Source organism: Cervus elaphus, chromosome 32, assembly GCF_910594005.1.
Source record: "Cervus elaphus chromosome 32, mCerEla1.1, whole genome shotgun sequence".
Classification (NCBI taxonomy): domain Eukaryota; kingdom Metazoa; phylum Chordata; class Mammalia; order Artiodactyla; family Cervidae; genus Cervus; species Cervus elaphus.
The window spans coordinates 29111107-29135528 of record NC_057846.1 but is presented as its reverse complement, the minus strand read 5'-3'; the positions used below and the strand labels follow the sequence as shown (position 1 = coordinate 29135528).

The 24422-nt window shown below is 39.7% G+C and overlaps 1 protein-coding gene across 3 annotated transcripts in view; it reads left to right on the top strand.

Moving 5' to 3' along the window:
- The first annotated feature begins 1964 nt into the window (after window positions 1–1964).
- TUSC3 (tumor suppressor candidate 3) overlaps window positions 1965–24422 on the top strand; it is a 215623-nt gene continuing 193165 nt past the window's right edge. Inside the window, exon 1 of one of the 3 annotated variants that reach the window (XM_043893513.1) lies at window positions 1965–2328. In XM_043893513.1, coding sequence (XP_043749448.1) covers window positions 2191–2328 — 138 coding nt within the window. In that variant the 5' untranslated portion in view covers window positions 1965–2190. The remainder of the gene's footprint in view (window positions 2329–24422) is intronic. The other 2 variants (XM_043893511.1, XM_043893512.1) reach the window with 2 other exon arrangements.

Genomic DNA, 24422 nt, shown 5'->3' with positions numbered 1-24422 from the left:
AATTGTTTCTTAATGGCCTTACCTTTGGCTCAGCTGGTAAAGAATTCACCTGCATTGAGGGAGACCTGAGTTAGATCCCGGGTTGGGAAGATCCCCTGGAGCAAGGAAAGGCTACCCACTCCAGTATTCTGACCTGGAGACTTCCTTGGCATTGCAGAGTCAGACGTGACCAAGGGACTTTCACTTTTCAAGAACAAACCATGACTTCTCTAACAATTGATCCCAAATGGCCAGTACTTGATTAATAACTGACAGTCTCCCTAATTTTTGTCCATACCTCCAACTTAAGACTAACTACAGAAAGCCAAATATGCATCCCTAGGCAGTCACATAAGGGGTTCTCCTTTCTAGATAGCTTCCCTCATGTTTACAGCCTCCAGTCATTGCACACCTGAAGCCTTCCTCTCTTTCCACTGCTGTTTCCTACTTTCCTGCCTGCCTTTGAGTCTGTGCACAAGCTCAAGTGATGTCAGCTGAGTCACTTGATGTTGCAAGCACTGAATAAACAGCCTTTGCTTATTCTCATTTGGTTGATCTTGATCTTTATTTCTACAAACCCTAATATATTACTTTTGTGTGTGGGTCTTTATGTTGTAAAAGTCATTCCATATATTAATATGCATAAATGTCATTAGTTTGTTTTTACTGTTATATGGTCTTACTATATCACAGATTATTTCTCTGTTTTACTGTTGATGGATATTTGTTCTTTTTGCATCTTGGGCCTTTTTTGAATAAAGCAGCTATCCAAATTTGTGCACATCACTCAGTGAATATATGCTCATGTTGAACTTTGGGATCTCGGTTAGGTGTATTTAGCTTTAGAGGCTGCTGCTGCTAAGTCACTTCAGTCATGTCCGACTCTGTGCGGCCCCATAGACGGCAGCCCAGCAGGCTCCCCCGTCCCTGGGATTCTCCAGGCAAGAACACTGGAGTGGATTGCCATTTCCTTCTCCAAGGCATGAAAGTGAAAAGTGAAGTCGCTCAGTCGCTCAGTCGCGTCCGACTCTTAGCGACCCCATGGACCACAGCCTACCAGGGAATTTCCAGGCAAGAGTACTGGAGTGGGGCGCCATTGCCTTCTCCGTTAGCTTTAACAGATACTGCTAAACAGTTCTTCAAGTGGTTGAATCCATTTACTCTCCCACAGGCAGTATAATCTGATAGAATTTTATCCTAATATACCTTTTTTATGCTTGGAAGTCTTTTCTTGAATTTTTTATGCTGGAAAGTCATTCTTCTCTGCAAAAAGAGTTGTATAAATTGAAATTTGATTTAAACAAACTTCTGCGACCATAAGGCTATATTAAAATTTATGTTTTGTACTGTTATCATTAGTTATTAGTAGTACCCAATTTATCAAAATAACATGTGTGATGAATTTGAGAAAACTAATAAACATGAAAAGCAAAATGTATCGAGAAAACATTACCTATAGAGATAATGCACTTAAAAATTAGTTTATGCACCTGTGGACAAATAATCATTGTTAGAAGATAATATTCAGCATCACTGTTCTTATTAAATTTTTTTTTCATGTTAAGTGCTAAGAAACTATGTTCACAGCAAGTAGGAAGAGATACTGTTATAGGATACTCTGATCACAGTATCATTCAATTGTTTGAGCTATTTTTGAGTAAAAACGTCCCAAGGAGATCAGAGGGTTGCCGTGAGCTTGAAGGACCGGATCCTTACTAATTGCTCAGAGATCTTCTCCATCACCGAAGAAGGTAATTTTATTATGTGTGTCTCTGGTTCCAGGTAGAGCGCTGGATAAACAGGATCCTTGAACATCCCCGGGAGCAGGTGCTGGTGTCAGCATCAGGTCCGCCTAGGGTTCCCGTCGGCGAGGCAGCGAAGAGGACCACGCCCTCCGCCGCCGCTCGGGTCTCCGGCGGATCGCGGGCGGCGTGCGCCGCGCAGCGCGGCCCGCCTGTGGCCCCGCTCCCTGGCCACGCCCACTTCCTGCCCCATCCCGGGTCTTTCCAGGTCTCCTCTCCCGGTGAACCGGATGCGCCGTCAGTTTTCTCCTCAGCGTCCTCCGCTGGTTCCCCGCACCCCGGCGAGGCCGTAGGCATCCACGGGGGCACGGGCAGGGGGCTCCCGGAGGCTGGCCTGGCAGGTATAGGGCGCCGGTAGGAGCTGGGCGCGCACGGTTACCGCGCGTGGAGGAGACACTGCCCTGCGGCGATGGGTGCCAGGGGCGCTCCTTCACGCCGGAGGCAGGCGGGGCGGCGGCCGCGGTATCTCCCCACCGGGAGCTTTCCCTTCCTCCTCCTCCTGCTGCTCCTGTGCATCCAGCTCGGCGGAGGACAGAAGAAAAAGGAGGTAGGACGAATCCCGTGGGCATTCCTGGGAGGGCCGGGGCGGGTCCCGGCGGCGGAGCCGCGTTGCTAGGCAGATGGGCCGCCGGGCGTGGGCGATGGCTGTTTTTGGGGGTGCTGGCGGAGTCGGCGGGCAGGCCTTTGCGCATGTCCTTTGAGCCCCACAGTTTCAAAAGTGGGGTTGCCATGTCCTTCCTCAGAAAACAGCGCTAAGCCCCTCGCTCTTAGGTCACGGCGCGCTTTTGACCCTTAGTTGAGGGCTAAGCTTCAGGGCCCCTGAGTCAGTAAAAAGGGGTGTGTTGGATGTGAAAATACCGTTGAGGAGTAATTGAAGCCTGCGTGGAAGGAACGGTTTGTTCCTTGTGTTCATTATCCTGCGCCCTTCGTTATCCGTTTAGGAGGCAACAGAGCATATTGAGGCTTGTTTAAAGTTATTCTGTATTTTATCAAACCCTTATAAATCTGTATATTTTTCCTTAGGTTAAATTCACGGTATAATTGTGCCAGTACCCTCACATTATATAGGTTGCACACATTTGTTTGTGAAATTCAGATCACCTGACCACAGTCTTAGCCCTCTAATAACTGATAAGGGGCTTCTCTGGTGGCTCAGTGGTAAAGAATTCGCCTGTCAGTGCAGGAGCCAGAGGAGGCTTGGTTCGATCCCTGGGTCGGGAAGATTCTCTGGCGAAGGAAACGGCAATTCACTCCAGAATCTTGCTTGGGAAATCCCATGGACGGAGGAGCTTGGTGGGCTTCCGTCGTGAGGTGGCGACAAGACTGAGGAACACATCACACATGCAAAACTTTGATGAGGGCGAGATTTGAAGTAACTGACCGTATTTAAAGTAATTGTCGAGTTATTTGTAAATTTCAGTTGTCCTTGGATAACTTTTACCTTGGATGCTCGATCTAAAAGGATTAGAAAAAAATTACTTGGAAATGTGAGTAAGGTTTGTAATTCTACGTCATTTTAGTGAGAGCATCTCCTCATATTAATTCAAAATGGTTTTTCCCTGTTAAGTGTTATTTACATACACCTGGCTCTAATTCAGGTTTCAAATGTTACCGGCACTTTCTTGATAACTGGGTTGAGAGCGGGGAAAAAACAACCTCACACACAAAGTAATTCTGGTTCTCTTTACTCTTTGCTTGAAACAACTTTGGGTTAAAATATTTTCTCCCCTTTAACTTTTTTAATTTTAACATGAAAATAGGCCTTAGCGAAATTCTTGGCGGAGTTCTGGTAAGATTTTTGGTGAAGAACCACTGTTAACTTAAGAGTGTATTTACAAATATAACGATTTTTTCCCCCTACCGCCTGGTGTTTATATACATTCCTAGATTCTTAGATATCATAGTTTTTTGTGAGAAAAGGAGACTTGAAAAGTAGTTTTTGTGGGAATTACCAGAGCAGAGGGCAATTAAAACAAGTGAGGAACTCCAGGAAAATTCTTATGGTTTGTCTCCTAGAAAGATTTCTGTGACTGTGGTTACTTTCAATTGAAAGGAAAAAAAAGCCCAAAAGAAGTCTGAAAAGTGTATATCTTCAAAACATCTTAGCATCTCTAAGTATGACTACTTTAACATGTGACAACATGCATTAATTTAGTATAAGTGGCTTCCCTGGTGGCTTAGTCAATAAAGAGTCTGCCTGCAATGTGGGAGACCTGGGTTCGATCCCTGGGTTGGGAAGATCCCCTGGAGAAGGAAACGGCACCCCACTCTGGTATTACAGGGAGAATTCCATGGACAGAGGAGCCTGGTGGGCAACAGTCCATGGGGTCACAAAAAGTCGGACACGACTGAGTGACTAACTCTAACTTTCATAAATTATGATAACATCTGTTTCCATTAAATTATTTTTATAAAAGGTATTTTAAAAATGCAGTATTTTGGAGAAACTTGTTAAGAATTAAAAAAGGATGCCTGCCAAAACTTTTTCTTTCTCTTAAATAGAAGAGTCTAATACTGCTACATGGTGATATTGTAGAATATACATATTTAAGGAAAAGAGCAAAATAACAAATAGCTGAAATTTTAATGCTTTAGCAAATGAGCATGCATATTTCTGAAACATAGTCTAGTTCTCTTTCTGATGCTCAGTTACAAAACGATGGTCCTAAACAGACATTTCTCCAAAGAAAACATACAGATGGCTAACAAATACATGAAAAGATGCTTAATATCGCTCATCAGAGAAGTACAAATCAAAACCACAATGAGATATCACCTCACACCGGTCAGAATGTCCACCATCAAAGTCTACAAAACAGTAAATGCTGGAGAGGGTGTGGAGAAAAGCAAACCCTTTTGCACTGTCAGTGGGAATGTAAATTGATACAGCCACTAGGGAAGACAGTGTGGAGATTTCTTAAAAAGCTAGGAATAAAACCACCATATGACCAAGCAGTCTCACTCCTAGGCATGCATATACCCTGAGGAAACCGAAATTGAAGAAGACACATGTACCCCAATGTTCATTGCAGCACTATTTACAAAGCTACAGCATGGAAGCAACCTAGATGTCCACTGACAGATGAATGGATAAAGAAGTTGTGGTACATATACACAGTGGACTATTACTCAACCATAAAAAGGAACAACTTTGAGTCAGTTCTAGTGAGGTGGATGAACCTAGAGCCTTTTATACAGAGTGAAGTAAGCCAGAAAGAGAAAGATAAATATTATATACTAACGCATATATATAGAATCTAGAAAGATGGTCCTGAAGAATTTATTTGCAGAGCAGCAATGGAGAAACAGACATAAAGAATGGACTTATGGACGCGGGGAGAGGGGAGGGAGAGGGTGAGATGTATGGAAAGAGTAACATGGAAACTTACATTACCATGTGTAAAATAGATAGCCAATGGGAATTTGCTCTATGTCTCAGGGAACTCAAATCAGGGGGTCTGTATCAACCTAGAGGGGTGGGATGGGGAGGGAGGTTCTAAAGGGAGGCGCTACATGTATGCCTATGACTGATTCATGTTGAGGTTTGACAGAAAACAGGATTCTGTAAAGCAATTATCCTTCAATTAAAAAATAAATTATGGTCTCTTCAAATACTGAGAGAAAAACATTCTTTATTGGAAATACTGGAAAGTGATTAGTCTCAAGTGTTTTATTTTTCTAGGGCTATTGCAGTGTTGTTTTGACCATATGTGGTTGGTTGGTTGATTTTTGCTTAGATTAGAACCTGATGCCCAGTATGAGATTTGACACCATTGAACCAGAAAAATATAACAGTCGAAACTTAATTTACTACAATAAATACTACTAACATAAGTGCCAGAATATCTGAGTTGGCATGGATGGTGTTTTCTTTTGTGCTGGGGAATCCAAATGGAAACCTACAGTTGAACCTAGAATCAGAAACTGGACCTGGGTGATTTTAAGGAAGTCACATTTATGACAGTAATAGTTACCATTATAGGTTTTTTAATAGAATGGTGTGGTTACAATTCATACCCTAATTATTTGACATTAAATCACTTAACTTCCTGAATTTTAGTTATGTTTCTTAAAAACATAAGACATAATACCTACATTTCAGGGTTGTTGGGATTAAATAAGACTATATTTAAAGTGTTCAGTACAATGCACATAACAAATGATCAGTGATTTGGGTGCTGTAATTATGTGTCCTGATTTAAATGAAAGAATGATATAGACATAATGAAATCCTAAAATATGTAAAATATGTAAAATTGTTTTGCTAAGTTAACTGACTTTGTAATAACTAAATTATGGTTTATGGAATAAATTGTTACTTATTTTATTTTGAGACACTGGGAATTCCAAACTCTTACATTGTTTGAGAACTTCCCAAAAGGAGGTTTTTATATCATGGAAAAATCGGTGATATTTATGGCTATGTGTGTGTCTGTCTATATTTGTATATATCTATTTCTTCATGACGACGTTTTCACTCACTAAATATAGTTAGCTTTTCTATATTCTTTATTTAAGAATATAGTCGAGAAATAAGTGAATAAGTAAAGAAAGTCAGCTAGAGATTTTTATAGTCCATTTCCTTAGTTACATTGAGTACAGTCTTGTTAATTGATTTTTAAATCCTCGTGTTAAGTGGTATGGATTTGCGGGAGACTTTAGTTTCTTAGTAGTATATCATTTGCATTCTGGTGCCTCATGGGTTGCCATTATTTTGACAGTTTCTCTGCTTCTTACACTGTTTAATCAGCTTCATTTAGAATTGTTTCAATCTGTAATGACTTCTAATCATATAAAAAGAACTCAAATTCTGTAATGATTTCCAGTGGTCTTAGTGACTTTGCCACCATCAAAAGTAGCTGCCGTCAGCTCTTCATATCAGTGGATGATGTATCTGCAGACACAAAGGGCCAGCTGTCCCCCCACCATTTCGTAGGATAAAGGGCTTGAGTAGTTTCAGATTTTGGTATCTGCTGGATCCTGAAACTGATTTCCATCAGATCAGTTCAGTTCAGTCGCTCAGTCGTGTTGTGTCTGACTCTTTGTGACTCCTTGGACTGCCGCACGCCAGGCTTCTCTGTCCATCACCAACTCCTGGAGTTTGCTCAAACTCATGTCCATCGAGTCGGTGATGCCATCCAACCATCTCATGCTCTGTCGTCCCATTCTCCTCCTGCCCTCTATCTTTCCCAGCATCAGGGTCTTTCCATCAGATACTGAAGGACAACTATAATATATATTATACTTTCTGCAAAGAAAATGATTAGCTAACAGGCTGGAACATGTAGGTAACAATGAACATGCAATATGATGCATTGAGTGACTCATGTTTTTTAAGAGAAGTAACATTATTAGTTGCCTCTGAGATAATTTCTGTAAGCACATTTTATACTAAGATGTATGTACCCAGTATCCGGTTACGTTTTAGTGGTACAGCCCTGAAATACTTTACTGTCTTGGTAAATGGTAAGGAAAGGATGAAACTTAAGCCATGGATTTCGATTTTACCTTTAAGCAGAGAACTTAGGTGGAAGAAATACCTTGTAAACATATGAGCACAACTTTAAGAAATGTATAGTAATTATACATTGATATCTGTCCACATGTACAGCGGTCATGGTGATGTCAGATTATCGTGTCATGTAGATTAGATTTTGTGTACGGTAGCTCCTTGAAGAGTAATTGGAAATGACAAGTCTTACTTAGAATGGCAAAAACTGCTTGTCACTAACTGTGAATGTTTAGCCTGCTGCAGTTTCATGGGTAATGGCAGAAGGCACAGGACTCCTGGGTCACAGCTGGACAGTTTATTACTGCAGTAGAATTGCCAGAATATCAGCGTTTGTGCCAGTGACACAGGCCAGCTGACACCAGGAATGTAAACTCTGGAGCAGAAGAGAACCTTGAGCTTGTGGAACCAGATCTTTCATAATGGGCAGTAAACTTACTTGGCTTCAGCTCTAGAGGAAGACACCATCTTTATGTTGATCTCTTGGCCAGATTTCTGCAGCTTCTCAAATTGAGCATATCTAAAAGGAAACTGTCCATCCTGCCCTCTGGATGCAAGTTTTCTCATTGCTGTTAACAGTGCTCTTTTATGGGGAACACATTTTAACCTAATTTTTAAGTAATCACTTGGCATATATATATCTTGGTAGCTCTTATGTTTTTCACACTGTACATAAAGGCTGACTTTACATAATTTCTTGCAGAGTTGTGCATAGATTTAAGGAGACCATTTTGCAAAATACTACACATAGAGATGTAAAACACAGAAATACTTAGTTTGAATAGTAAAACTTCAAAATAGTATTAAGAATAATAGAGAGTATCTTTTTTTTGTTGTTGTTGTAGTAATAGGTATCAATCTACCTACCTGCCTGGTTGTCTCCTTCGGTTTAATGTCAAAAGGAAAAAGGTCAGTGTCAACAGTGAGCTTACATTACAGCATGTTTCACAAATCTGTGATGAAAAGTCCTAACTTAGAAGCATAGCATCCTGAAGCCATTAATGAACTGAAAAAAAGTTAAGAAAGAAAGGAAGTATTTTCTAATGTATTTATTGTTACTGCATTTTGTTGTTGTTGTTACTTTTTTTTTGGTTACTACATTTTTGGTTGCTTATGTGAAGATACCTATTAATATTTTGACATTTGAAAGTGAAAAAGGAAGTTTTCTTTCCCCTGAATGCTACTATGAGAGCTCAGCTACCTTTGATGAAAAGGGGGACACCACACTATAGGTAAATTGTGGTGTTGATTTTATTTAATGAAACTGTCATCTGTTTATTTTAGATATGTATTTTTAGAGGTGGCTTAATATTGTTATGAACATGATTTGACTCAGCTTTTGGAAAAATTGTGTCCTCTCTGCCTAGAAAGCAAGCAAACCATTAGAAAGTTGGTTCATAGGATTTTTGTGGTAAAACTTAAGGTACAAAATTGATTACAAATTTTAAACTCTGCTTACTACTCATATTAAATATTAAATTGAATGAGAAGCCTTCCTGTAATTTAGTGAATTTAACAAACTTTGGAATTAGAATTAAGGCTTAAATTGTATCAGGAAATGAAAAAAATGTCAGTGTAGAAGATGTAATGCCAGGCATTTCGCTTAAATCGTTTATAATCTTCGCAATATCTTGGTGGTTGTGACAGTTTTGTTTGGCTTACCTTTGTCTTTGTTAACAGTATTCCTTGGTTTGATTTAAGTAATAGGAGAAATTGCAGCTATCCCAAGCCCCAAGCAGTCATTTTCATTTGTCGCACGATTATCCAGTACCTTTCTGATTATTGGTTTAGGAGTGGGCACATGATACAATTATGTAGGGTTTTTGGAAGTTTCCTCCTTCTTTATAAAGGACCCAAGATTGGGGTGGGGTTAATTCTCTCTTCCTGTCTTTGGATGTGTGTATCAGGATGTGATGGTTGAGTTGTTGAACTCATCTTGAACCACGAAAATACAAGCCTGAGGTCAAAACCAGTAAGTTCTTGATGGCAGAGTAGAAAAGAGGAAAGAACAGGGGTACTTGATGGCATGACTTAACTAGCCTTGGAATTGCTTCAACTGTGGACTCCTTATTGAGTTAACAAGTTTTCTTATTGTTTGTGCTAAGTCACAAACTTGTCTGACTCTTTGCGACCCTATGGGCTGTAGCCTGCCAGGCTCTTCTGTCCATGGGATTCTTCAGGCAAAAGTACTGAACTGGGTTGCCATGCCCTCCTCCAGGGGATCTTTCCTAGAGGGATTGAAGCAGCTTCTCTTGTGTCTCCTGACTTGACAGGTGGGTTCATTACCACTGGCGTGCCTGGGAAGCCCATCTTATTGTTTACATTTCAAATTGAATTTTCTGATTTTTTGTATTTGAAAGCGTTCTACTGAGGAAGGTCATCTTGCATTAAGAATTTTATACGTGACTGTACAACTTGTAAGTTTACAGCCTTACTCCAAAGAACTCTTTCTACACTATGTTTTAGTCACCTAACAATTACTTTGCTATATGAGTTAGTTACTAAATATTAGTGAAGGACCATTAGATATATATATAGCCATTGTCAATCTTTGAATATCAGTGGTCAATATTAGAAGTTTGTGTTTGTCTTTGAAGTGAATATTCATGTATTCCTTTTATTGAAATAATTTCATTTTTATTGTATGAAATTCTCTTTCCAAAAATTATGTCCAAAAGATGGTAAGAAAAAAACTGGGCATAAGTTTGTTATGTGCCTTTAAAGCTATTAGCCCAAGAAGAGTAGAAGAGAGTGAGTATACCTGAGCTATATTTGCTGTATGCTGCTTTCTGTGTGAATGTTTTAAAAAATTTCTTATCCTTTTTGCTTTTGCATATGTGATAGGTTGATATGTATCTTAAACATATGTGAAATAAAATTCAGGAAGATTTGTAATTTTATTTTAAAAAAGATCATATTTTAATAAACTGTAAGTTAACGTTTGAGTTAAGATTAAGCAGAAAAACAGGGACCTTTCTCAAAGACCTGGTTTTGTGCAGTATTGATTGGTTGTTTTGTTTTTTTTTTTTTTACAGTGGAATCTTTCAAAGGGAATAAAAGATTTTTCTCATACTCATGAAAGTGGAGTGGCTTTGCTGTGTCCTGCTCTTCTTTCCTGTACTTTTTTTTTTTTTCTTTTGGAGCCTTTACGGGGAGAAAGAGTGACCGAGTCAAGGTGTAATAGAATCATACTGGCCCTGTCGTTCAGCTTGGCTTCCTACTGAGAGCTGCCTGAGTCATGGTCTTTGATGCCCAGTGGACTCCACATCATCAAGAGGATAGTCACTGGATGTGTGTGTGAGGGTGTGGGGGGCGAGGAGTGTTTAAACACTGCGCTGTAGAATGATAAAGCAGGAAAGTCTGATTTCAGGTTAGATAACAGCTGGGACTAGAAAGAGTTTTCCTGCCACCAGGGTTGTGTTTCCCTATCCCTATGCTCAGTTATGCCTTCCTTGTTTCTGCCTCTCCCCTCTTTTTTATTTTGATTACACTATTATCTCCTGATTAGTTATTTCGTAACTGATCTTTAATGAACTTTAATGATACTTAGAGTTGACCCCTTTGAGATCATAATTTATAAACTTAGGCCATCATTTTCTTTAGCAAGTTGTTTAAATAAAGGAACTTAGGTTAAGGGGATCCTAAAGTCACAAAAGACAGAACTCTGTAACCTATATGAATTCAGAAAGTATGAAAGTTTATTCTTCTTTCTTTCCCAAGTGGTGCCTCCTACAATCTCTAACATGAAGTAAAGCATCTTCACACATCTGTTTGCCAGAGTCCGAAATCAGGTCACGTTTTACTCGGTTTCAGACCTTTACTCGTGATTTTTTTGCCACCTCTTCCTTCACGCCAGCTGAAGATGTTCCCTGGGACTTTTCTAACCAGTGCTGTCTCAGAAGAGTACTGTTTTAAATGCCAGTAAAATGGACTCAATGTTCTTTTCATGCTGTTGAGTGCTTTTCCTGAGTGAGACTTTTTCTAACTCTCCTGTTTTAGATCTCGCCACTGGTACATGCTTCTCTCTCGGGTTAACTCAAACAGGTTACTCCTTCCTCTCCATTTAGAATCAGGAATTCCTACATTGTGCTTTCCAGGTGGCTCAGTGGGTAAAGAATATGCCTGCAATGCAGGAGACATGGGCTTGATCTCTGGGGTGGAAAGATTCCCTGAAGGAAGGCATGGCAACCCATTACAATATTCTTGCCTGGAGAATCCCCTGGGCAGAGGAGCCTGGCGGGCTGCAGTCGTGGTGGGGTCGCATGGTGTCTCAGAGTCGGACACGACTGAAGAAAAAGAGCACCCTGTGCTCACGTGGATGGTCTGTGTGCTTCTGTTTGGCTCTTGGTTGAATTACTGCCTGTTGTCTGCCATTCCTTTCATTCTGCAAGCCCTTTGAGAAGAAGGGTTGTAGGTTTATTTTTAAATTTCTATCTTCCATATTCAGGCATAGTGCCTTGTACTTGGTAAATGCTTAGTAAGGTTACTTTGGTCAAATTACTTAATCTCTCTAAGCTTCCATTTCTTTATATGAAAAGTAGAGATAGTCTGTTAGTCCCTGCTATAGAGTTGTGACCTTTCATGAGATAATCCTCTAAAGTATTTAGCATAGTGCCTGGAAGGTAAGTGCTTAATGAATTGCTAGCTTTGGTGCTTATATTAGTGAATGCATTCCCAGGATGTTCTGTGGTTGGTTTTATGTTTCCAAAGTGAATTTTCATGAGTTGCATAAATTGATTTGGCATTTCAAAAGAAACTTTTAAAGACATTTGATGTGCATAATTTTTCATGAATATTTTCTTATGTGACAGATTCTGCTACTAAATTGGGTGTTGAGAATGTCATCATTACTTTCTTTAATGCAGTAACCATTTTATCATGGTTACTTTTCCTATTTGACTTGTTACAGCATTTGATAAGTGTCTCAGTGTAGCCCTGTATATGTGTGTCCGTGTACGCACTCAGTTGTGTACAACTCTTGGCAAACCCACGGGCTGTAGCCTGCCAGGCTCCTCTGTCCATGAAATTGTCTAGGCAAGAGTACTGAAATGGGTTGCCATTTCCTACTTCAGGGGGTCTTCCTGGCCCAGGGATCGAACTTGCATCTCCTGCATTGGCAGTTGGATTCTTTACCACTGTGCCACTTGGGAAGCCCTGTTTGGCTGTAACATTTAGCATGCTTTGTACGTCTTAGAACTTGGAGGTCTTATTTTCCTCTCCAGGTTTTCTTCTGTTGCATTGAATATACTTTCTGTCCCCTTTTCTTTCTCTTCTCCTCCTGGAATTCCTATAATGCAAGCATTGTTCCTTTGATTGTGTCCCCTAATTCCTGTAGGCTTTCTTCAATCTTTTGTTTCTCTGACTGGATGATTTCAGTTGTCCTGATTCTTTCTTTTCTGTGGTTGAGTCTGGTTTTGAAACTCTATTGAGTTCTCCTGATCAGGTATTGTATTTTTGTACTCTGGGATTTCTGTTTTTTTATTTCTATTATTTTTTTGTTGTTGATCTTCTCATTTTGTTGAAGCATTGTGTTCCTAATCTCATTTGTCTGCATGTTCTTGTAGGTCAATAAACTTCTTTAAGAAGTTTGTCTGACAGTTCTTAGGTCTGCACGTTTTTAGTAACCGTTATCAAAGCATTATGAGTCTCCTTTGGTGGTGTCATATTTACCTGAATTTTTATGATCCTTGGTTCCTTACGTTGGTATCTGCACACGTGAGTAAATGCTCTCCTTTTCCAGACTTTGAATGCTTGCTCTGACAGAGATAGTGCTCCACCAGTCAGCTCAGTTTGGGTTTCTGGATTCCACAGCTCTTACAGAGGTACTTTTATTTTTCAGTGGATGCTGAATTTTTGTTGTTGAGGGGCGGGAACAATAAAAATGAAGGTCGTCTCATGCTGACATGATGCTGACGTCACTCTTCTTTCCTTCTTTTTTGAAAGTTCTATCAGCCTTGACTTGTGCGACTTGACTTTACACATGGCTTTGTAGCAGAATGACAGATAGCAGAGATTATTTGAATGCCACTATCACCTCTGTTTTTTTGCTATTGATTTTAGTTGTCACCTTTCTTTGGCCTTTAGTTGAAAATCTGTGACACTGTGTATAACTTGGTTTGGTCATTTGCTTTCTCATTGTCTTTTCTTCTTCTTTTACTGTTTGGTAGTCTTATAGAGTGGAATGAAAATGTGAAAAGCCCGTAATAGGAATTCTAGCTACATTGTTTATCTTTGCAAATTATTTAGACCACAGTTTCCTTCTTTATAAATTAGACCTTGAAGTTGGTTTGAAGAGGAAATGAAATGTGAACTTTACAAAAGGTTAAGGGTTTAATAAAAGTTAGTTCTAGAAAATGAATTGTGGGTTCCAGTTTCTTTGATATAAACTCTGTGCTCTTGGGCAAGGCACTTAACCTTTTGAAACATCAGTTCAGTTGTAAAATGAGAACATTGAAAAAGATCAGGATGTCTGAATCTAGGTTAAATAGGAAAAGCTTCCCATTGGCCCTCTGAAATTATAAACATTTTTCATTTATATCATAAATGGATTTTTCTGGCATGAGCATCTGTCCTGTTTATTAGATTTTTAAAGAGTTAAAAGCTATTGGATTAAACATTTGCTTAGATCCTTTTTAGATGGTAAAATTATATGAAATATGGTATTAGAATGATTTATGGTAGTTTTGCTAAATATCAAAAGTAATTTTGTCTTAGAGGTTGAATCTTAGTAAAAGTTCTGCTCTGATTTGAATACAGTGTCCTCATCATAAAGAGCCTTTACTAATACTAGTTTTCATCAGTTTGAGGTGTATGATCCATAGAGGATAACTAAAACTGATGGTGGCAGAGCTATTTAAGTTCTTTTTATTTGACTGTCAAATAGCAATTAGATTTACACTTGCCTTATCTTTTCCCATTTCAAATATATCATCTGCAAAGCCACAAATTAAAATAATAAGCTATTTCTGTACACCGCTCTAGTTTTCAATATGGCATAGTTACTATTTCTGTAGTAATTCATGGTAGAAACCTTAAAGAAGTAGTCAGTTTTCTGAGTACCATCATTAGCACCAGTCTCTAGGGTTAGAGAGATATATTAGCAGAACAGAAAGAACATACTTCATTATCTAAAAAGGAATTGGTGAGGGAAACAGTGGTGTTTTCCTTTGTAAAGTTAGGTTAGCTCTGTAGCGTTTTTACATAGATTATAGCCCATTTTTTTTTGTTTTTGCATTTTCACAGGATTCCTTCATGTCATTGATCCCAGGGAGCCTTTCTGTATTATTTTACTCATATCTTACCAAAATACAAACTTCTTTATTGTGGGGAGTTCCTAATCTTACTTGTCTATAAGTAATCATAATCATAACAGAAGTCCTAAGTAGAGGAGTCTTTTAAATTTTGTGATTGTCCTTTTGGCTGTTGATTTCTTAAATAATGTAATTTTTTTTTTTCACATTATGTCCTTTTGGATTATTTTAAATAGATATAATTGAAGTAAGTGATAGAAAATAAGTTGATTTGAGTGTCGTCTCCCTAAAAGATGGCACACATTACTGAGTAAAGGGCCATGTCACTGACATTTCTCTAAAATGCGATCTATTGTTCCTTTTTTTCCAACAAACATCTGTTGATGAATACTGCATGTCAGATATCATGTGGTATTTTGGAGGTAAAGTAGCGAATAAGATAGCCACTGTCCTGACATTTTCTATTGCTCCTAGCCTAGAAGGAGATTCAGACAGGAAAACAGTAACTTATAATGTGGTGTGGGAAATGAATAACCTGGAAACTGATGGTGCCATGGTGTTAGGTTAGCACATGGGGTCAGCTGAAAACTGAAGGTACACATTTGTTGTTCAGTCACTAAGTCATGTCCAAGTCTTTGTGACCCCACGGGCTGCAGCACACCAGGCTCTTCTGTCCTCCACAATCTCCCCGAGTTTGTTCAGAGTCATATGCATTGAGTCGATAATGCTGTCCAGCCATCTCATCCTCTGTTGCTCCCTTCTCCTTTTGCCCTCATTCTGTCCCAGCATCACGGTCTTTTCCAGTGAGTTGGCACTTTGCATCAGGTGGCCAAAGTACTGAAGCTTCAGCTTCAGTCCTTCCAATGAATATTCAGGGTTGATTTCCTTTAGGATGGAAGGTAGACATAGGAAATGATTTAATGAAGGAAGGAGTGTTCTAAGAAGAAGAACTAGTACTGTGAAGGTCCAGAAGTATGAAAAAGCACAACAAATTCAGGGAGGTCAGAGTAGGTCCACATGGCTTGGCTTAGAATGCAGACGGTGGGTGGGGTTGACAGGGCTTGAGCTGGAATGGAAGCTGGAGTCAAATCCCAAGGGCCCCTGTGAGCCTTGACCTTGAAGTCAGTGGGAGGGATTGAAAGGTTTATCTTGGAGTTGAGGATGAGGCTCACATTTTAGAGTGTTGTTCTGGCCATGCTGTGGTAATCGGCATAGATGGGAATGTGAAACTCAAGGACCAGCAGCAATCTGCTCAAGAGGCTCTGGCAGGAGTGGGCATGAGAGGTGGTGATGACTCGTTACAGGTTGTGGCAGTGAGAATACAGAGTGGTCACTGGATTTCTGAGCTCTGGGAGCCTGACTTGGCAGCTGTTGGTGATCGATTGCGTGTGGGATGAAGAAACTGGAGGCAAGAATAAAGACTCCTTTTCTTGGTAAAACAGAAATTCTATTTACCGAAATGGGAAACAAGAGAAAGATGAGATTTTGGAAGGAAGATAATGTTCCCTTCTAAGACTGTGTGCAGTACACGGGCGAAATCTAAACTGAGGTGTTTGAGAGGTGGTAGAATGTATGAATACAGACCTTTGATCTGGGCTGAAGATGAAATGGCTTTGGAAATCATTAGCATCAGTGGGACTTGAATGTTTGGTGGTGGTTAAAGATCACCCTGCCAGAGCACGTGGAGTGAGAACAGAGCAAAGGCAGACCCTCAGGGACACCAGTGCGTCACTGTCCTCCAGAAGGCAGACGAGACCACGGCTGCGCCACCAGGGAGCTAGGAAGAAACCCAGCAGAGGGGGGGCACGGAAGAAGAATGTTCCAGCAAGAGAGGGGTCAGCGGAGACGAATGGTGACAGGCTAAACAAAAACTAGTAAGAGTCCTTTGGATTTAGCCAGAGCCGTTTAACTGCAGTGCCAGGACGGCAACTGGAAGGGAGAGTGAGTCGCTGAGTGGGTCAAGAGGAAGCGGAGACAGCCAGCACCTCTGATCAGGCACTTCCTCTGGGGAAGGATGGAGAGTTAAGTGGGTGGGAGCTGGAGAAGAGGCTGACGTGAAGAGAGAAGGTAACCCATGCAGAGCTAGGTGGTGAGAGGGTGGGAGTGGGGAGTGGGAGCTGGAGACCGTCGGGTGGGGTTAGCTTCACACAGCACTGTGGGTTTTCTTCCATGCCCGTGATGGGATTGCAGTTTCCCACTCCTGTGAACTCGGGCTTGCCCACGTGACTGACTTCGGCTCGTGAGATGTGAGCAGATGTGTCATGTGTCCGTGACATGCAGAGGCTCCAAGAGTCACCACATGCTCCATCATTGTCTTTTTCCTTCTGGCAGGGGACTGGGAATGTTTGATGCGGTGGATACTCTTATCATCTGGGTCTTCATGTGAAGAGGGTGAGCATAGTCTCCCTGCTAGCCCATAAGTTGGCGAAATCCACCTTGATTTTTTTAAATGCTGAGATTGGAGCAGGTGGTGCTCTGTAATACAAGCTGTTTAGATTGTTACAAGGAGTATTGACCTCTCTTACCTGTTGATGAGAGAAGGGGGTGAAAGAAGGGGTACAGTTGCAGGCACATTGGTTCCTTTGGTGTCCTAGACTGTTTCCTCTATGAAATGGAAGGTGAACTGAAAAGGAGGAATAAATTGTCTAGGACAGTGACTAGTCTTAAGTAGCTAGAATAGGCATCAGGTAATTTGCCTAGAATTACCCACTTTACACAGAATAGGAAAACAAAGAAGCACTGTTAAATCATAGGAAGGGTCAGATAGTTTGAGAAATCATGAGTTTTGTATAATCCTTAATTGATTTTCTTTCCCTCTAGCTGACCTAGAAGGGAAACTGCAGGGACAAGAAGTGTAGGCAGTTGGATTGCTTCAGGATTGGAGGTTTCAGGTGGGAGATGGAAGGAGTGGCAAGCGGAGTTAATAGACATGCTGTGGAGTGGGTAACTTGGAAGATAAAAGACTGTCCATGCTGAGAGGGCAAAGAAGCAAGGCCCCAGTGATAGTGGAGGGTTGGAATGTTGTAGGGGAAACCAGAGTGAGGGAACTGGGAGAGTTGTTTTTTGTCATTAGTGGGTTATATCAGTTTATCATTGCAGAGGTGAAATAGTACCAGATAAGACCCTGCTCTTAAGGGCTGGACTTGAGGTTAGTTATTAGAAGTGATGAGGATAAGGAACTGAAAGGCTAGGAGGTAAGATTGTTTATGTGGACTTTATTCAATACTCAGAGTAAAAGAAAGATGAAGGGTAGTGGCTAAGAGTTCTGTAGATGACAGTGACTGAACAAGACAGAGAACTTGAGGTTTTGAAGGTCTGATTCATACAAGAGCACGGGTTTTTATGTGAGCACACAGCTTCCCTGGTGGCTCAGACGGTAAGGAATCTGTCTGCAATAAGGGAGACCTGGGTTTGAGCCGTGGGTTGGGAAGATCTTCTCCCCACCTGGAGGAGGGCATGGCAACCCATTTCAGTATTCTTGTCTGGAGAATCCCTAAGGACAGAAGAGCCTAGCAGGCTACAGTCCATGGGGTCGCAAAGTTAAGGACAGTGAAAGGTTTCCATATTAGTAGCTCTAGAGGATCTAGCACTGGAGAAGAAAATGGCAACCCACTCCAGTGTTCTTGCTTCGAGAATCCCAGGGATGGGGGAGCCCGATGAGCTGCCGTCTGTGGGGTCACAGAGAGTCGGACACGCCTGAAGTGACTTAGCAGCGGCGGCAGGGGATCTAGCTAAGAGACTAGGGGAATACTCACTGTAGTTACAAAAAATGTAAGGAATCAGTTGTGATCTTGAAATTTTTATGTAAGCATTTTCTTTGATTAGGTGGCAGTATTGCAGTTTTTTTTTTTTTTTTTTTTTTTTTTTTTTTTTTATTGCAGTTTTAAAATGAGAAATTGTTAGGCAGTTAACAGTAACCTCCATTTCCTCCATATCATACTTCCAAGGTCTGAAACCAATTTCCTGATGTTACAGCATTTTTATGTATCAGGTAAATTTTTTCATGCCTGCAGTATTTCATGGATGTATGGAATATTGCTTCTGCTTAAATGATCTTGTAGAAATCTGGCAACATTTGATCTTTTACAAATTGCGGCCTTTTGTGTAACAGTATTGACTCTAGCTAAATTTCTTACAGACTGTTTCAGCTCTGGATCATTTTATGAGATATAAGCCAATATGAATTCATACTCATTCATAGGTCTCTGATTTAAAATGCATCAATAATAATTGATTTCTGGATATAGATGATCAAAACGATTCATAAAAAGAGGTAAGAATTGATTTTAAGTCAGCTTTCAGACCTAAGAAAGAAATGAAAAAACAGCTGCAATGATAACTAAGCAGGAGTCTTCAGAGATTTTGGAGATAAAAACCATCCCCAGCATTTTGTTTCAACCAGGGTATCCTTACAGAATTATCATGGGGAGTTGAGTAGTGTGATGGTATAGCAGCCACTGTTTTTTCGTGTTTCTTTTCTTCTGAGATGTTATCATTTGTTGTTTGTATATAATGTGTCTCATTCCATTACTGAAATAATCTTAGGAAGTGTGCTATAATAATAGAGCTGCTTTGCAGTGTATCTTTCCATCACACTTATCTCCTCCTCTTAAGATGAATAGTCCCTAGGAGCATTCAGAAATGGGTTATAAATACAAAGGTGGTTTGTGACTGTATTAGTTTTCTATTGATGCATAGCAGATGACCACAGATTTAGTGAGTAAAACTGACACCCTTTTTTTTTTTTTCTCCCATAGTTTGTACAGGTAAGAGATGTGGATTCTCTGCTGAGAGGCTGCCAGGCTGACATTCAGGTGTGGCCAGGCTGTTTTCTCATCAGGAGCTCTAGAGCCTCTTCTTAACTCACTCAAGTTGTTGGTCGATTTCAGTTCTTGAAGTTGTAGAACCTGATTGTGTATTTTCTTGCTGGCTGTGTTCTCTCCACTGTTGGAGGCCACCCTCTGGTTCTTAGCCATGTGGCTCTCTTCCATGGGCAGTTTAAAACATGGCCATTTGCTTTCTTCCAGGCCAGTAGGCTCGCCTCTCTGACTCTTCACTTTCTTCTACAGTGCTCATCTAATTTGGTCAGGACCACTCAGTATAATCTCCCTTGTGAGTCACTCAGAATTAACTGACTTTACATCAGCACATGCTTGCTGTATAAGGTAATGTAATTACAGAAGTGCTAGTCCATCACATTCACAAGTCTTGTCCACACTCATGGGGAGGGAATTATATAAGGTTATGGGTCTCTGGGGATTATTTTAGAATTCTGCCTACTAAACTAGGTGAGCTTGCACTTTTAGATTTTTCTGTACTTTTAAGTGGTGGCTTACAAAATCAGCATAGACAGTTATGATAGTCAGTGTGTAGGACAACATTATTTAATTAAAGATTTTTAGTAAGGCTATAAAGTTGAAGTGATAAAATTGAAGTATCAGTTCAGTCAGATGAGCAGGAGTGCAGGAAGATGCACATGCATGTGTGTGTATATACATGTATTTTTTTTTAAATTCTCTTGCTTTTTCTGTGATCCAACAGATGTTGGCAATTTGGTCTCTGGTTCCTCTGCCTTTTCTAAATCCAGCTTGTACATCTGGAAGTTCTCAGTTCACGTACTATGGAAGCCTAGCTTGAAGAATTTTGAACATAAGCATACTAGCATGTGAAATGAGTGCAGTTTTATATATAGTTTGTGTATCTGTCAATAGAAGCCTCTCCTAGTTGCCATTTCTAAATGAAGATCAGTAGTGAACACAAAACAAAATTTGAAATAAGAAAAATGGGATTAATAGATTTATATTTTTATTGAAGGTGTCTTGGCTAAGACAGTGATGTGGCCATTGGAAATCTGTAGCAAGGGTTCTAGTTATAATTTTCTCTCTCTTCTCTTCCCTTCCTGCTCAACCCCATTCATAGCTCTTTAAACTCTTGACTCTGTTCTTCTGATTAAGTCACTATGACTTTTTGGGTCACAAAATTTTGTTAGTTAAAAAAATACATAGTTAAGCTAGATGCAAGATGCTTTTCAGCTTCCACATTTTATCATTCCTCTTAATGAAAGAACTGAAAATACTTCAGGGCAGTTGGGGAACCTAACAAAAAAGTTAATATTTCTCAGTTAAAAATTTTTTTTTTAATTAAAAAAATATTCCCTTGCTTAGCATTTCTTTGGTTGGCCACCATTGATTACTCTCATACAGCCCATTTTTAAAATCTTCTTTCAAATATTAGCATAATGTCCTTTATGTTATTCATCCTCAAATCTCCCATAGAACTTAGTTGAGTATCTTCCTCAGATCAGGTGCTCACTTGAGCAGCTGTTTCAGTGGTAGCAAGCTCTGAGCAGTAGCAAGCATTTCTTAGGTACACAGGCCTCTTAACTGAAGTTAAATAGTAATTGGAAGAGGCTACTCATCCTTACGGCAGAGAGCAAAGAGGAACTAGAGAGCCTCTTGATGAAAGTGAAAGAGGAGAGTGAAAAATTTGGCTTAAAACTCAACATTCAAGAAACTAAGATCATGGCATCCAGTCCCATCACTACATGGTAAATAGATGGGGAAACATTGGAAACAGTGAGAGGCTTTATTTTTTTGGTGCTCCAAAATCACTGCAGATGGTGACTGCAGCCATGAAATTAAAAGATGCTTGCTCCTTGAAAGAAAAGCTGTGACCAACCTAGACAGCATATTAAAAAGCAGAGACATTACTTTGCCAACAATGGTCCGTCTAGTCAAGGCTATGGTTTTTCCAGTGGTCGTGTATGGATGTGAGAGTTGGATCATAAAGAAAGCTGAGCACTGAAGAATTGATGCTTTTGAACTGTGGTGTTGGAGAAGACTCTTGAGAGACCCTTGGACTGCAAGGAGATCCAACCAGTCAATCCTAAAGGAAATTAGTTCTGAATATTCATTGGAAGGACTGATGCTGAAGCTGAAACTCTAATCCTTTGGCCACCTGATGCAAAGAACTGACTCATTAGAAAAGACCCTGATGCTGGGAAAGATTGAAGGCAGGAGGAGAAGAGGAAGACAGAGGATGAGATGGTTGGATGGCATCACCAAATCTATGGACAGGAGTTTGAGCAAGCTCTGAGTGTTGGTGATGGACAGGGAGGCCTGGCGTGCTGTAGTCCATGGTGTCGCAAAGAGTTGGACAAGCCTGAGGGACTGAACTGAACTGGAAGAGGCTATCTTATGAATCTAGTTAAGGATTAACACTATTTTATAGATGTGTAATTATATAAAATTAAAACTGTAAGAATTTATTCATTTGATCATATGCTTAACATTTAGCTATTAAATTGAAATTCATCATCTGTTAGAATGAACAATGAATGAATAAGTTCTCATATTTTTTGGTGTGATTTTTCTCAATAAAATTATACAATAGCATAATCAGACATCTTCAGTTAGTGCTTGACATTTGGAGCATGATTCTGGAGGTCAGTTTCATAAAAATATTTTCAGGTTTACCACTTTTCTCAAGGGTGAGTCTCAGTTCTTTGATACTCATATCAATCTCTTTTGAAGTACCTAATGTCATCCTCCTAGTTGGTTTTCTCTTTTCATATGTTAATCATTATAATTCTGACAGATACTCGTTTGTTAGTGGTTTTGTATATAATTTGAGCTGTTCTGCATCAGTTTTAAAAATTAACTTAATGAAATCCCTTGACGTTTGTCAGATTGCAGTCAAGTGTAATAACGGCCAAAAAACAATGTGACCTGGTGTGTTGGGATCAATGCTTGGTTGAAATCGGGAAGGCTATCTGCATAGGGATTGCATTTATAAATGGCTGACTCACCAGTGTGTATACCTTAGTAGATTGCTTTTGCTTTATGATGCACCTTGGTATGTTTGTGTGCACATATTGAGTAGTTAGGTAGGAAGAAGCCCCTGTGGCATACTCAGGACAGAAAACTGCTGTGAAATTGCTGAAATGGAGGGTTTGGATTGTAGATGTGGTGCCTTTTACTTTTGTCCCCTGCCGACTGTCGCTTCTTTCCCTTCTCTTTGTTTTCATCTTAGTTCCCTCTTTAAGGACCACGGAGGTACATATGTCACCAGGCTACCGTAGTCATACCGCTAACTCATTTGTCATATTTGGCATGGTGTTGGGCAGGTGCCCTAGAGCCATTCAGTGAGATTTTCTAAGTGGAACTAGTAGGTTGTCTTGCTGATTGGTACATGAAGTTGGAAGGATGGGATTTTAGGTTTTCTGTCATTTCTGGCATGAAGAACTCTGATGTACAGAAGCTAAGCAGATAAACAAAGAGATTTTCACAGATTCAGTAAATAAAATGCTAACTCAGTGCCAGTCTTTGTTCTAGGTGCCACCAATACAGAAATAAACATAACACATTAAAATTGTCCCCCTTCTGTGGCTGGAGGGAGTACTGATGATACAGTCAAGTCCTTGGATGTAGCCTTGCCTGAAACTGGAGTTATCTCCATCCTTCTTTGTTATATGTGCTTACACAGCCCCTTTTTGCCCAAGCTAGGCTGAATTAGGCTTGTGTCACTTTTTTTAAAGTTTATTTTCTTTTGGTTGAGTTGTGCAGCATGCAGGATCTTAGATCAAACCCATGCACCCTGCATTGGAAGAGCCAAGTGTTAACCAGCTGACTGCCAAGGAAGTCCCTACCCTTATGTCAGTTTTAATAGAAGTCACTTTTGTAAATGTGAAAGCCATGTATAATTTCTGCTTTCATTAAGAAGATGACAGATTTTAAAATATATTAATAAATTCCAGTCTGTGAATTTTGGTAAAACTTTTGTCACATATTTTTACACTTTTCCCCCAGTTTTCAATAAATGAAGATTACCTTATCCTTTCTTTTTCTTCTGTTCTGTTCCAGACTTTAATGTCATGGTTTTCTGGTAAAGCTCTCTGACTGACTACTTTCTTTAGTCATTCAGAAAGATGTAACTATTTGTTCAGTAATTATTTTCAATAGACCTGTTTAATGGCAGTACAGGTTTTTTTGGTAAATCATTTTTAAAGAGTACTGTATGATTACTTGCATATTGGATGTACAGATATTGAGAACTAGAAATAAAACTTCAATTTGTTAATTTCTTTTATTGCTATTATATATGATGAAGAATATGTGAGATGGGAGTTTGCACCCTTAAAATTGCTGAAATACTTTTGTCCTAAATGCTATTGTATTTCACACAAGTACTGTATGATGGGTAAGCAACTTAATTCTTTTAGTAATTAATCCTTTTAGGTAAGAGTACCTTCTTTATATAGTTTTTCTTGGTACCTATTGGAAAATGTATGGGCAATTTATTTTTATTCAAAATATATGCTCTTTAAGACTAATTGAGGTGAGAATCAGAGGAAGTTTTACCGTAGGAATTTGAGATAAATTATAGCATAATGGTAATGAAATAACATTATACATATGCATAATGTTAACTTTACCTCCCTTAGAATGTCTCTGTTATTATCCTGACATATGGACCAGGGCAAAGATAGTCACTTGTGGCCAGAGGAACCAGGTACTTAGAAATTGGATGATCATATAATTTACTGTCCAAACCATAATGCCTGAGAGTGAAAAAAGGTGCAATTGATGATTTTGGTGAGATAGCAGAAGTAGACTGGGACTGTCCCTGGGCTAACTAGGATATATGGTCACTCTCTCGAACTAGGATAGAAGGGTTTTAAAATGGATACAGAGTTAGTGTTTACTACATTGTCATTGATTAGAATTATTTTATAGGAATTTTGGTCAAAAAGTTCTTTCTCTCTGTATTTAAGCACTATGTTTACACTCTTGTGTATGATTTCATTATCCATTTTGTGCTGCACACGAGTTTTTCATGTTGCGCTGGTTCCTTTAGTGCTGCTTATTTCTCTAATTTTTAAAC